Source organism: Chlorocebus sabaeus, chromosome X (assembly GCF_047675955.1).
Source record: "Chlorocebus sabaeus isolate Y175 chromosome X, mChlSab1.0.hap1, whole genome shotgun sequence".
Taxonomy (NCBI): domain Eukaryota; kingdom Metazoa; phylum Chordata; class Mammalia; order Primates; family Cercopithecidae; genus Chlorocebus; species Chlorocebus sabaeus.
The window spans coordinates 104,591,115-104,605,715 of NC_132933.1; the positions used below are offsets into that span (position 1 = coordinate 104,591,115).

The 14,601-nt window shown below is 46.4% G+C and overlaps 1 protein-coding gene across 5 annotated transcripts; it reads right to left on the bottom strand.

The window, feature by feature from the left end:
• Positions 1-4,680: 4,680 nt before the first annotated feature.
• On the bottom strand, positions 4,681-13,303 carry LOC140710785 (putative protein SSX6). 5 transcript variants are annotated; one of them, XM_073013234.1, is made up of 7 exons: positions 12,598-13,303; positions 12,045-12,159; positions 11,263-11,358; positions 9,371-9,420; positions 7,214-7,349; positions 5,598-5,670; positions 4,681-4,827 (listed from the first exon to the last, which is right to left on the bottom strand). In XM_073013234.1, the coding sequence occupies exons 1-7, from the start codon at positions 12,664-12,666 to the stop codon at positions 4,722-4,724; spliced, it is 645 nt and encodes a 214-aa protein (XP_072869335.1). In that variant the 5' UTR covers positions 12,667-13,303; the 3' UTR covers positions 4,681-4,721. The 5 variants fall into 5 exon arrangements, with proteins under 5 accessions (XP_072869335.1, XP_072869334.1, XP_072869333.1 ...); XM_073013233.1 differs by having other exon boundaries at positions 4,681-4,822; positions 5,516-5,670; XM_073013232.1 differs by lacking the exon at positions 5,598-5,670 and adding an exon at positions 12,303-12,437 and having other exon boundaries at positions 4,681-4,822.
• Between the last annotated feature and the right edge of the window lie 1,298 nt (positions 13,304-14,601).

Genomic DNA, 14,601 nt, shown 5'->3' on the forward strand with positions numbered 1-14,601 from the left:
ATTTTATGTTTAGTTACCCTTACAGTTTCCCCCTATTGTTGTTATTTTATAGTAACACTGCAATTTTCTAATTATCTTCACTGCTGTTTTTATCTTTCTCTGCATAATTTACAACCACCTAGATATTCAACAAGTCCATAGTAATATGCAAAGCAAATCAATTATCAGGATTATAATAGAATGATTTTTTTCTTTTTTTTTTCGTGACGGAGTTTCCCTCTCGTTGCCCAGGCTGGAGTGCAATGGCACGATGTCAGCTCACTGCAACCTCTGTCTCCTGAGTTCAAGCGATTCTCCTGCTTCAGCCTCCCGAGTAGCTGGGATTACAGGCATGTGCCACCAGGCCCAGCTAATTTTGTATTTTTTGTAGAGATGGGTTTTCACCATGTTAGCCAGGCTGAACTTGAACTCCCCACCCCAGGTGATCCACCCACCTCGGCCTCCCAAACTGTTAGAATTACAGACGCAAGTCACCAGGCTCGGCCAAGAATGAGTTTTTAAATTCAGTATAATACTCACCTTGTCAGGGGGTGGGGCGGCCTTTCAACACATCATACTGGTTAATTGTGTCAAAGTCAAAATAAATTATAGAGACAAATCCCTAAATCAAATGCTCTATTCGGGAATCACAAAATTGCAATTCAGGGCATACACACAGACTAGGGTGGTCTTCAGTATGTCCAACAAACAGAGAGAAGTTGGAAGTTTTATTAGAAAGAAAAATGTTACATATTGTTTTGGAATGAGGCTCATTGGCCCTGGAGAAGCTGGTTCATTCGCACGATCAGCTTTCACATTCCCTCTTTTGATCAACATCTTTCTTTGAAAACCTCACTGATAGCCATCTTAAAGTGAGGCTTCATTGTCACTCCATGCCAGGATGGACCTGGGCCGGTTGTCTTTGTCCCATGACAAGGGAAAGGTAAGAGATTCTGTATCAGGGACATGGGCCACATTTGAGACACAAAGAGGTCAGAAGGGGAAAAAAATCAGGCATGTTTGTCTGGAGTTCAGCATCAAGTTCCATCTTGTTAGTTCCATCTGTGTTAGCAATCATCTTGAAGCACTAGGCCAACATTATCCTGTTGGGAGAACTGGCTTAACAAATATTAGGCAACAAGACGGGAGCTCAAAGATCATAATACAAAAATAACTAGCAATTGGTTTGTTTTATTTCATTTTATTTTACCTTATTTTTATGTTTATTAATGTATTGCAATGGATTATTGCTCTGTTGTCCAGGATGAAGTGCAGCGGCATGATCCCAGCTTACTGCAACCAACATCTCCCAGATTCAAGCGGTTCTCCTGCCTCAGCTTCCAGGGTAGCTGGCAATACAGGTGCTCACCACCACACTCGGCTAATTTTTGTATTTTCAGTAGAGACGTGGTTTCACTATGTTGGCCAGGCTGGTCTCAAACTCATGACCTTAAGTGACCTTGGCATCCCAATGTGCTCGGATTACAGGCATGAGCCATCGCGCCCAGCACTTTGGGAGGCCGAGGCCAGTGGATCACGAGATCAGGAGATCGAGACCATCCTGGCTAACACGGTGAAACCCCGTCTCTACTAAAAATACAAAAATTAGCTGGGCATGGTGGCAGGAGCCTGTAATCCCAGCTACTCGGGAGGCTGAGGCAGCAGAATGGCTTGAACCTGGTAGGCAGAGGTTGCAGTGAGCCGAGATCTCGCCACTGCATTTCAGCCTGGGTGACAGAATGAGACTCTATCTCAAAAACAGACAGACAGACAAACCAAAGTAATGTGTCAAAACTTGATGGACCTTCAGCCCTTCACAGTAATAATGAAGGAGAGAAACACATTTGTGGAGAGGGGACCACATTCACTCTTTATCTGTCCATGATAGACAGTTAGTCGGGAGCTTTATACACCCAAGGAGCCTAAGGAAAAATGTTCCCTGTCATGACTCACAATCTTCCAGCCACCCTTCCTTGCACCTGTCTTGTGGGCTGGGGGACCCAACTTATGGATCCCATCTTCCCAGGGAGAAAGAAAAATCAAATCCTTCAGTATCTCTTTCAGGGTATCCTCTCCTCTATTTGCATGGAGGATAAGGCTCTCGGTATTTAGTAGCCGAATGTTACATTTGTGTAACACAGAACTATATTGGGATAAAATAGAATTTGTTTCCTCTGAGACACAGGTAGAGGTACGTCCACACTGACCTGGGTGGCAGCCACCTCTTCCTGCAGTGCCAGGCAGGGCATGCTCACAGATCTGGGGAACCTCTGCTGCTCCTGGAGCCCCACAACCTCCTTCCTGGTACCCTCTCCCTCTGGTGGTTGTGACAGCCCACACTTGGCCTTGGGCATCCCCTGCTTCTTTGCCTGACCCTCTTCTGCCCACACTGCATATCTCTGTCTCCCACTGTCCCCACTATGACCACGATTGCCTCTCCCTCCCTGCACTCTCCCTCTCTAAGGGCTCGTTCAATTCTCCCTCCCTCCATCACACACACTTGTCCTCCTTAATGTTTCTGACGTCAGTGAGCTCCAAACTCAGCCCCTCCTGCCCCTGCCAGCTGTAGGACCTGTGACAAGACACCTACCATCTGTCTGGGACTCCGTCTCTCATCTATCATATAGGCATAATGATGATAGTGTCCTCCTTCCAAGGCTGGGGAGAACCAGGAGGCCAAGGTGATGGGTTGTGGACAGTCAAAACAGCTCTCATCCTGCCTCCACCTGGGGCTGGTGTTTCAAGTCCGTTGTGTGTGAATGCAGCCTTAATGTCTCCAATCACACACAACGATTTGTTCTAAAATAGACTCCCCTCTGCCCTTCCCTTCCCCACAACTGTTTCCCCTCTGCACCGTGCAGTGGTACCTGTGAGAAAGAACTGACGCATTCCCAAATCATCGTCCCCACCCCAGCCCCCAGGCCCTTGGTTGGTGAGACCCTTGATGGGCAGTCTCATGCTTCTGTCCAGGGGACTTTCCCACCGTTGCTCCCCTGCATGGAGACTAAGTGGACTCTTCTATTCCCTGTCCATCACAGGGTCTACAGTGCACGCATCTTCTTCATTCCTCCACATTACCCAGAGGACGATTTCATCTGTGTCTCCTCCCACATATTCCCAAATGGACCGTCCCAGACCTTGAACTTGAAATTCGTTCAGAGGGCGAAGGCCAAGATGCCCAATCACCTGCTGCAGAATCCTGCTCCAGGACTGAAGTGTACGGTCCTTATCAAAATAAAAACTGGAGGCCAGGCGCGGCGGCTCAAGCCTGTAATCCTAGTACTTTAGGAGACGAAGGTGGGAGGATCGCTTGAGCCCAGGAGTTCAAGGCTGCATTGAGCTATGATCATGCCACTGCACTCCAGCCTGGACAGAGCAAGACCCCGTCTCTAGAAACCAACCAACCAACCAACCAACTGGAAACATCCTCCTCTAGAATGGTGGTCAGGAACATCTGCCTGCCTTGTTCCCTGATGTCTCTTCAGCACCTAGAACAGCGCTCAGCAGGAGTACGCACTCATTGGTGTTTTGTTGAATAAATGACTCCTCTGATACAGCAATTCCACTTCTAAGAATCTCTCCTAAAGAAATATTCACACACGTGCACAGACCTGTGTGCACAATAATGAGAGGAGCAAACAATTGGGGAACGTTTGCAAAGGTTTATTAACTGTCAGTAACTGATACACGGGAATTGGATGAGAGGAGTACATGCTGAACAGGAAACGGAGTGAGGGGGGCTTGACCAGGACGCATGGCACTGGGGAAAAGCAGATGGGAGATGCTTATAGTGGTACTTGGTGTGACTGTGTGTGTGTGTGTGTGTGCGCGCGCGCACGCGCGAGTGTGTGTGGTGTGTGTGTAAATGCAGAGGAAACTGAAATTAAGCACTCAGAACTGCCCTCAGTAGTCACATCTGGGGAGAGAGGAGGGTAGCGCTGTTCTATGCAGAGAATATCTGACTATACTTATTTTTTAAGTAGATGCATGGATATACAAACCGAAATACGTGTTAAGCGTGTCTTGCTCATCAATGAAAAGGATAATATCTAACAGAATGGCACACTGTAAGACAATACAACGGAAACGCTAACATCGAACTCTTGGCACACTAAGAAAAATGACGCTCAACTTTGCACTGTTGTGAACACTCGCTTTCGCTTGCTATGCACCTGATGACAAGGGGTCCGCAGCCATGCCCATGTTCGTGAAAGGTCACCACGTTCTGCTTCTCATCATGGGCATGTGTCACATCCCTGAGGCTGAGGCAAGAAGAGAGAAGGAAAGTAAGTGGCAGTGAGTTCCCACCGTGTGACCACTCAGTCTCAACTCCTCCTGACCTTTAGACCCTTCACACTCTGATTCTGCCCTACCTCGGGACCTGCACACACCTTCCACGGTTCCTCGAAGAGAACCATCCGCTCATGCCACAGTGACTTCCTCACCTGGTTTATCCATTCCTAGGCTAGAGGAAGGTGTGGCCCACACCTCAGGGCTGACCTGGGGTTTGGGAGCCCACAGCATCCTGGGTAGGGAGGATCCCTGGATATACAGGGCAGGGAGTAGAAAGCTCCCTGCATGGAAGCATGGGAAATCTCATCATTCAGCCTCAATGCTGTACCCTAGAAAATTATGAGAAGGGAATGATTTGGGGAACAAGTGACAAGATGGGATACCGGTACCGTAACAGAATAGCACATCTGCAGGGATGTGGGGGATGAGCCGAAGGTTCACTTACGGAGTTACTCGTTGTCTTCCTCAGGGTCGCTGATCTCTTCATAAATCACCAGCTGCTTTCTCTCACGCAGTCTGTGGGTCCAGGCATGTTTCCCCCTTTTGGGTCCTATGATGGAGAAGAGTTGGAAGATGAGGGTTGGGTAGGTTGAAGAGTGTTAGGCTCTGTTTTCTCAAAAACAGGAGATGCCTCCATGCTCCCAAGTGCCCACAGGCCTTCTTTACCCAGTTTTTCACATTCTCTGGCTAGAGAGGCTGAGACCTGAGACCCACACCAATACAGGCCAAATGGCAATTAAAGTTTTAGCTTCTGGCTCCTTCCGTTGTGAGGTTTAGATTCCCAACATCTTCACTTACGGGAACGCTGACCCATACCTCCTTTCACTCTGCACGTATTTGTTAAGGGCACACAGGCATACCTTGTTTAATGGCACCTCATTTTCATAGTGCTTCGCAGATACAGCATTTTCTTTTTTTAGAAATTTTCACCAATTTTACACTTTTCCATTATTATTATATCTGTTAAGGTGATTTGTGATCAGTGAGCTTTGATGTTATCATTGCAATGATCTTTGTTGTCTTTTAGTCTTTTGAAATAATTTTTGTTCTTTATTTTTTGGGTACACAGTAGGTGTATATACTTACGCGGTACGTGAGATGTTTTGATATGTGCATGCAATGCGTAATAATCACATGATGGAAAATAGGGTATCCATCCCCTCAACCATTTATTCCTGTGTTACAAACAATCCAATTACACTCTTTTAGTTATTTTTAAACGTACGATTAAGTTATTATTGACTATAGTCATCCTGTTGTGTGTAAATGCTTTGGGGGTACTAGGAACTGCGCCCACAGATGACGACGAACGTAACCGATCAATGTTGTGTGTGGTCTGACTGCTCCACGGATGAGCTCTTCCCTGCCTCTCTTCCTTTTCTTGGGCCTCCCTATTTCCTGAGACACAGCAATACTGAAATTAGGACAGTGAACAACCCTACAATGGCCGCTAAGTGTTCAAATGAAAGGAAGAGTCGCATGTCTCTCACTTTAAATCAGAAGCTAGAAATGGCTAAGCTGAGTGAGGAAGGCATGCTGAAAGCCAAGACAGGCTGAAAACTCTGCCTCTTGCGCCAAACAGCCAAGCCGTGAATGCAAAGGAAAAGTTCTTGAAGGAAATAATAGTATACACTGCAAAGGAAAAGTTCTTGAAGAAAATAATATTACTAATACTCCAGTGAACACAAGAATAAGAAAGCAAAACTGCGTTACTGCTGAAATAGAGAAAGTTTGAGTGGTCGGGATAGAAGATGAAACCAGCCACAACACTCCGTTAAGCCAGAGTCTAATTCAGAGCAAGACCCAAACTCTCTTCCAGTCCATGAAAGCTGAGAGAGGTGAAGAAGCTACAGAGGAAACGTGTGAAACTAGCAGAGGTTGGTTTGTGAGGTTTCAGGAAAGAAGCCGTCTCCATAACATAAAAGTGCAAGGTGTAGCAGCAAACCCTGATGGAGAAGCTGCAGCAAGTTACCCAGAAGATCTAGCTAAGATCACTGTTGAAGGTGGCTACACTAAACAACAGATTTTCAATGTAGATAAAATGCCTTCTATTGGAAGGTGACGCCATCTAAAACTTTCATAGCTAGAGAGGATTGACTCCAACTTTGAAAGAAGTTCTACTGTGGGTAAAATGCTATCCAATAGCATCACATACTACAGAGATGTGCTTCATGAAAGGGAGAGCTAATCGATGTGGCAAATTTCATTGTCGTCTTCTTTTAAGAAACTGCCACAGCCACTCCACCCTTCAGCAACCACCACCTTGATCAGCCAGCAGCCATCAACACCGAGGCAAGACCCTCCACCAGCAAAAAGAGTGTGACTCACTGAAGGCTCAGAAGATTGTTAGCATCTTTAACAAAGAATTATTTTAAAATTAAGGTATGTACATTTTTAGACATAACGCTATTGCACACTTAGTAGACTACACTGTTGTGTAAACATAATGTTTTTATGCGCTGCCAAACAAAGAAAAAACAACGTGTGCGACTCACTTTATCGTAGTGGTCTGGAACCGAACCTGCAATATCTCTGAAGTACACCTGTGTTGGGTATCAGGCATTGAGCTGAGTAAGCTATGATCCCAGGTTATCACAGGCAGAATTGCTTGAGCACCTTTCATGTCATCAGGCTTTCTATATTTAATTTAATACCTCCAAACAATCTATTAACTATGATTCTTTATTTCCATCTTATGGACTAGGAATCTGGAGCTGAGAAAATTTGGAAGACTTGCCCCAAGTCACGTGGTTTTTTATACGGACGTCAACTCCAGTCTGTGTCTCTGGAAGTCATGTCTAACATCTCATCTGGAGCTGGGCAAGCTCATCAGCCCAGCCTGGACCCAGGCTTGTCTGGGATCCATGCCACACACCCAGTCCCCACACCTGAACATAGCCAGGGAAGCCAGAGGGGTTATTCCTGGATTGTTTCCTCTTACCAGATGTCTTGTTAATCTTCTCAGAGGTACTTGGTTTTCCCGGGGGGCACGGCTGTTTCCCATCGTTCTGTGGGCCAGATGCTTCTGGCACTCCCTTCGAATCGTTGCCTTCCTCTGCTGGCTTCTTGAGCATGATCTTTGTAATGTGAAGGTCACAGATAAACAGTATCAGTCACATTTCTATAGTGCTTTAGAGCTTACAAAGCGTCTTCACACGCATTACCTTAATCAATGTTCTCAACAACGCTGGGAGAGTTACACTTACCTAAATAAGGAGAAACCTGGGAGGTTAGAAGGGAAAGGAATGGCCTAAATGAATGGGGTGGAATTCCAGGGCTAGAATGCTTATCTTTACACTCTTTCAAGACTGACATTTGTGCAAACAGCAGAAATCTCCATGTAATTGAGAGTGTGGTGTACAGAAGTTTTGTAGAATAGCATTCTAAGACTTCACAAGGTCTACAAAAGGAAGAGCTTCTATAAAATACAAGGGATCCCAATATAAGCTTGTAGACTGCTGCTGGGAGAGTAAATGTAAAGACATAGAGAGGGGACAAAACGCTGCTGGGAAAGATGATGTGGGGCAATGAATACTGGGAAGAGAGAGGGAAAGAAATGGTTTGCTGAAATTAACCCAGACATCAAAGAAAGCAGTACCAGATATGGCATACCACCCTACCGAGGCACCAACATTGAATGTGGAATTCAGTGAGGTGGTACCCATACCAATTCTGCTTGCATTGGGATGTGTCACTGACCAACAATATTAAGCTACTCTTTTATTTTTGTGTTTTTGTTTTGTTTTGATTTTGTTTTTGTTCTGGTTTTTGAAACGGAGACTTGCTCCGTCGCCTGGCTAGAGTGCAGTGGTGTGATTTCTGCTCACTGCAATCTCCCCCTCCCCCGGTTCAAGTGATTCCCCTGCCTCAGCCTCCCGAGTAGCTGGGACTATAGGCAGGCACTACCACGCCCCACTAAGTTTTGTGTTTTTAGTAGAGATAAGGTTTCACCATGTCGGCCGGGATGGTCTCGATTTCTTGACCTTGTGATCTGCCTGCCTCGGCCTCCCAAAGTAAGGCTCACGACTGGCATTACAGTCGTGAGCCACCGCGCCCGGCCCTTAAGGTACTTTTTACGCAGCTTCCTCGCTTATGAAATAGTGAACAATACATGTAAAATAGGCTAAGGGAAAGTCCTCTCTGAGCTTGTAAACACTGTTTAAATGTAGTAATAATAACAATATCTTTCTGGATCCTTCTTTGAATTCGGTCTCCACACTGGCAACCCAACTCCCAGATCCCTTTACCCTCTAAACCAGAGTTGAATCTGCGCTTGTGGGGTCACTCATTCAGGGGCCTCCGAGGGATCCCCTGGACTGGGACTGGGGCTTCCCAGATGCCCCAGGTGCAGACAAGGCCCTCAAGGAGCTCACAGTAGGGAGGGGTCAACAGTCAAAGCGATTCCTAAGCCATGCAAGCGACCCCGGTAACAGAGCAGAGGCCAGCTGGTCCTTCCTGTTGCGAGAGTGGGTGTCTCAACAGAAGCTCTAGCAGGCCCTATGGGGTAAAGCCCTAGTGAGCAACATCTGAACTTCATAAACAAATGCAAACGTGAATGAGCTTTAAATGGCTTGGAGTTCTAGATTAGACTACCCCTGCCACTGCGCCTCAGGAAAATTCTTTAACATCTCTGTACCGGATAGCCTCATTTTATTATTATGCTGCTGATAACCATGATCTAAAACGTGGACTGTGATTCTTATTTCCATTGCATGGACCAGGAATCTGGAGCTCAGAGAACTTAGAAGATTTGCACCAAGTCACATGGCTTTTATATGGATGACAACTGAAGTGTGTGACTCATTATTATTTGGAGATAATAACAGAAACAACGTCATAGAGGTCTTCTTATGGATTAAATTAATTCATCCATGTGAACTGCTTAAAGTAGTATCTGGCATCACTATGAAAACAAAAGAAGTATTAAGGATGACAGCTCTTAGTATTATCAAGCCGTCGATGCTAACATCAGGTGTTGTGATAGACATGGGGAGAAGGAGGCAATGAGGGCATTTTTGATATTCCCCCACTCTTACCTGTATTCACATGCGTGGAGAGACAAAGGTTCTCTGGTCCTTTAGATTTGAGAGATACTCACCTTTGGGAAGATTCTCTGGAACCTGCCGAAAGTCGTCTGAGGACGTTCAACTGAAAGAGAAGACATCAGAATTTTAATTTGTTGGGAAAGATTTCCAAACTCTAGAGAGACTTCTGTTGCATCAGGGCATTCTGCAGCAGAGGGTTATGAGTCCACTCATTGTTGAGGAGTTATTTGAGATTTGCTTCTGAATTACGTTTAGTAATGGTTGGTTCACTTATCTGTGGCATCAGTTCAGAATTTTCCATCTCATAGTTTATCAAATGGGGGTTAAACCCCATCACAGTCTCATCTTATTCCATTACGTATCTTTTACTTTCTCCCAGATAATTAAACTGATTTGTTGGGAAACTGAACTGTATCCACTCAAGATGTGCAACAACTAAAAATCACTGTACACTTCAAATGGGTGAAGTGTACATACCATAAGTACGTCAATTAAGCTGTTAAATGTGTGATGAACCGTGGATGATTTAGTCCAGTGGCTCTGAAATATTTTCAGTATAAAGACACTCCTTTAAAGTCAAAAGCTTGGCAGATACTCAAGCACTGGATTTTCAGATCTCTTGTAGTGATTGTGGGAGATTGTAGAATCTGGCCTGTTTGTTGGGAAGTAATAGGTCTATTGGAGACAGTTTGGACATTCTGACCTTGTCTTATGATTGTATTGTCAGAGCAGAAGAGCAAGTAAACACATGTGTCCCCTTTATATTCCTGAAATGCACAAAGCTCTCTACGCAAGAACCTGTCTTTTTTTTTCACACACTGTTATCTCCGCTCACTGACAAGTGGGAAAGCTCTCTGTGTTGGATGAGGGATCACTCTTTCAAACTCACTTCCAAGCTCATCACGGAGAATTGGGGTTGTTTGGGAATGAGAAGACTATTTGGTTTTAATAAAATACAGAGAAACAGCGATCTTTATTATGTCATGGGTTCATCACCCTCTCTCTTAAGATATTTATCCAGTATCGATATGCTGTTAAAACTCTGGAAGTTTTTGGCGGATCTACACTTTTAACATTTTCTTTTTGTTTTTCACTTTTAACATTTTCTTAACTGTCCTTTGATTCATTAACAGTGTTTAGCAAGAACAACAAGTCCTTTAAAAAAGAAATATTTCAAACACACGGAAAAGCATGGGGAATAATATTGAGTTCAGTCGCATCTCAACATTACCCCATGACTATGTTAGGCCTGATTTATTTATTCAGAATATTAGAAACACTATAAACGGGCTGGGTGCAGTAGCTCACACCTGTGATCCCAGCACTTTGGGAGGCTGAGGCGGGTGGATCACCTGAGGTCAGGAGTTTGAGAGCAGCCTGGCCAACATGGTGAAACCCTGTCTCTACTAAAAATACAAAAATTAGGTGGGCATGGTGGCGGGCGCCTGTAATCCCATCTACTCAGGAGGCTGAGGCAGGAGAATCGCTTGAACCCAGGAGGCAGAGGTTGTAGTGGGCTGAGACTGCGCCGCTGCACTCCAGCCTGGGCAACAAGAGCAAATCTCCAGTTCAAAACAAAAACAAAAACAAAACAAAACACACTATCAACAAGTCACGGCTGAAGCTGTCTGTGCAGCACTCACCAATCCCTGCCCCCCTCCTTCTCCATTTACAGCCAGTCTCCTCAATTTGATGGCTTTTTATTCGCATTCATGTTTTCATGCATTTACCATTTACTTATTATCCATAAAAATACATATTCTTGTTTTGCATGTTTTAGAATTTTATGAATGGCCTCTGTAGTCAACTTTCTGTATGCAATTTTGTTTTCACTCAGCCCTGCTGTGTATGAGGGAACAAATGCCTGAGGATCTTTCCCAGGTAGCTGAGCTGAAGAGCAACTGGGCTTGAGGAGACCCTTTCTAGCCCCTTCCCATCTACTCACCCTGATTCCCGCAGTTACGGTCATTATCAGAATCATTCCCCTGGAAGTCTGTGGCCTGTTTATTACGCATGAAAGGTGGGAGGGTGACATTGAAACCTAGAAAGAAGCAAAATGTTTATTCCTTAAGGGACAAACTTAGACCCGGCACGGTGGCTCATGTCTGTCGTACCAGCGCTTTGGGAGGCTGAGGCGGGAGGATTGCTTGAGGCCAGGAGTTCAAGAAGAGCCTGGGTAACATAGAGAGACTCCCATATCTACAAAATATAAAATAAAATTAGTTGGGCATGGCGGCATGTGCCTGTAGCCTCAGCTACTCCATAAGCTGGGCAGGATGAATGCTTGAGCCCAGGAGTTCGAGGCTGCATTGAGCTATGATTGCACTATTGCACTCTAGCCTAGGTGACTGATTCAAAGAGAGAGAGAGAGAGAGAGAGAGAGAGAGAGAGAGAGAGAGAGAGAGAGAGAGAGAGAGAAAGCCGAAAGGAGCGAAAGGAGGAAGGTAGGGTGGGAGATGTGCTGTGATGCCACAGAGACAGTTGGGCTCATCAGACGCCTATGGGAGAGAAACGTGCAGGATCTAGGTACGAGCTCCACTGTGGCCAGCCCCTGCCCTCAGCCCTGACAGGATACGGAAGAGCAGAACACCCAGAAGCTGCCTTGTGATTTTTTCCCTGCACAAAAGGAAAATGTGGGGTACTTTCTGCAGCCTAAGAAGTAGCCTAGGCAGGAAAAGGGATGCTCATGTGTCCCCAGACTTGTCTGTTCCTAGAACTTTCTGTTACCTAGTTTAGTCATGGCCTCATACTTTCTCTTCACATGCACACAGCTGATTTTCTCCGAGTATTTCATCTTTTCCCACTCTTTCTTAGAGAAGTATTTGGCAATATCACCAAAGGCCTAGGAAAAAAGAAAGAAAGAAATTCTGGCAGTGACTCAGCTAGGCATGTCTGCCATTCAACTGGAGCCGCTTCCTGTGTGGTGGATCTGGGAAGTGGGGATGATAATCCGTCCTGGTTGATGCCATGGCTAACTGAGACAACATGGGAACCTTCCCCAGCTTCTCCCCTGCCGCACAGTAGGGCTTTAATACTGCTAGCTGGCTCTCTTCCCACCTTGCAGAATGGAGTGAGAGTCACCAAATGTAGTGCACGGCCACAGACTTGTCTCCAGGGATGCTAGGTGATGACAGAGCAAGGGTGGGAGGCTCCCAAGGGTCCAGATCTCCCCCGAGACCCTGCTCCTTGTCCCAAGTACCTCTGTCCTCCCCTCCTCAGAAACCTGGTCACCCTACTCTGTCCCCTGGACCACTGCTCTGTCCCCTCCAGGTCACCTCACCTTGCTTCTCCTCTCTGATGTTTTAGCATCATCCCTGGGTCTCTTTGCAAAGGCGTCGTCTCGATTCATGGCACCGGGAGCAGTCTGACCTGCAAGAGAAACAGCCTGAGTCTTTCCAGTCCTGTGGAGGGAGAAATCAGTGAAGGCCGGCCACACTCAGTCACCTGGAATCAGGTGTTGCATTTCTGCATCTGGGGCTTATCTGTCCGTGAGTAAAGACATGGGGAGAAGTCAGATGAAAATAGGGAGCCAGGGGTCTCTGGGAGAAGTATTGATTGGGGATGACAGGTTCTATGGGCATAGCAGCCTTGAGTCTTTGGGACGGGATTGGCTAATGTTGTTAGTAGTTTCCCTGGGGCCAGGCTTACCCTGAAAGATGTACAGACCCTTGTCGGGGAGGCAGGGACGTGACTGTGTGATTGTATCCAGTGGGGGCGTTCTGACACCCCCAGTCAATAAATAAAGGGAGGGAAGTGAGTCCCAGAGGTAACATGGTCTCTCTGGTGATGGATCTGATCAGGCAGAGGGATGGGGGGTTCTGTTCTGTTGAAGAGAAATGAGCATCGCTAATATGAAAGGATTTAGAGGCTATTACTGGGTTATTGGTAAATTATTAGAAGGAAGAGAGCTAGAATCTCAGAGACTACAAGAGCCCTCCATCACTTAGAGAGAATGGGGGGCATTTCAATTTGCAGCAATCGGCCAGGCTCGGTGGCTCATGCCTGTAATCCCAGCATTTTGGGAGGCCGAGGTGTGCAGATCACTTGAGCCCAGGAGGTCAAGACCAGCCTGGGAAACACAGCAAAACCCCCATCTCTACAAAAACAAACAAACAAACAAAAAAGAAAAACACACAGAAAATTAGCTGGGGGTGGTGGCGCAGGCCTGTAACATCTCAGCCCTTTGGCAGGCCAAGGGGGGCGGATGGCTTCAGTCCACAAGGTCGATACCAGCCTAGCCAACCTAGCGAAACTCTCTACTAAAAAAAAAAAAAAAAAAAAAAAAAAAAAAAAAAAAAAAAAATTACATAAAAAATATTAGTGGGGGCAGGGTGGTGCATGCCTGTAGTCCCAAGGCTGAGGCAAGAGGCTCTCTGGAGCCCAGGAGGTCGAGGCCAGCCTGGCCAACATAGCAAAACCCCATTTCTACCAACAACAATAACAACAAAATAATAGCATGGGTGAGGTGGCTCCTGCCTGTAGTCTGTAGTTCCAAGGCCGAGGTGGGAGGATCGCTTGAGCCCAGGAGGTCAAGACCAGCCCGGCCAATGTAGTGAAGCCCCGTCTCTACTAAAAACAACAACAACAACAACAAACCAGCAGGGGCAGAATGGCACACACCTGTAGTCCTGAGGCCAAAGTGGGAGGATCGCTTGAGCCCAGGATGTTGAGGCCAGCCTGGCCAACATAGTGAAACCCGGTTTCTACTAAAAAAAAAAAAAAAAAAAAAAAAAAAAAGCGTGGGCAGGCTGGTGCCCTTCTGTAGTCCCGCGGCCGAGGCAGAAGGATTGCTTAAGCCCAGGCGGTCTAGGCCAGCCTGGCCAACACAGCAAAACCGTCTGAACTAAAAAATGAAAAACAAAAAAATATTAGTGGGGGCGAGGTGGTGCGTGCCTGTAGTCCCAAGGCCGAGGCGGGAGGATTACTTGAGCCCAGGCAGTCGAGGCCAGCCTGGCCGACATAACGAATCCCCGTCTCTATTAAAATACAAAAATGAAAAAATATTTCTAGGGGTGGGATGGCACAGGCCTGTAGGCGCGAGGCCGAGGCGGGAGGCTCCTCCATGATGATCGTCCTGAAAGGCATTAGTTGTCTTTCAGTCCTCAAGATTTTCGGAAGCCCAAGCACTTGAGGCCCCTGCGGAGGCTTCCTCCTTTTCTATCTGCCCCCATTGGCCCATCTGGGGTGTCCCTTCAAGAGAACCTACCTCAGAGACAAAGCAGTGGTGGCGAGGTCGGCAGCAGTTGGCGACAAAGTGTGGCTGGAGGAGGAGAAAATATTCTGT

Bases quoted from the DNA above. Each gene is read 5' to 3' on its own strand.
- LOC140710785 (XM_073013232.1), bottom strand. From the start codon at position 12,666: ATGAATCGAGACGACGCCTTTGCAAAGAGACCCAGGGATGATGCTAAA. The intron at 7,350-9,370 runs GTGAGTATCTCT...CACATTACAAAG, and splicing joins TCCAGAGAATCTTCCCAAAG to ATCATGCTCAAGAAGCCAGC. The intron at 4,823-7,213 runs GTAAGAGGAAAC...TCTCCATCATAG, and splicing joins GAAGATTAACAAGACATCTG to GACCCAAAAGGGGGAAACAT.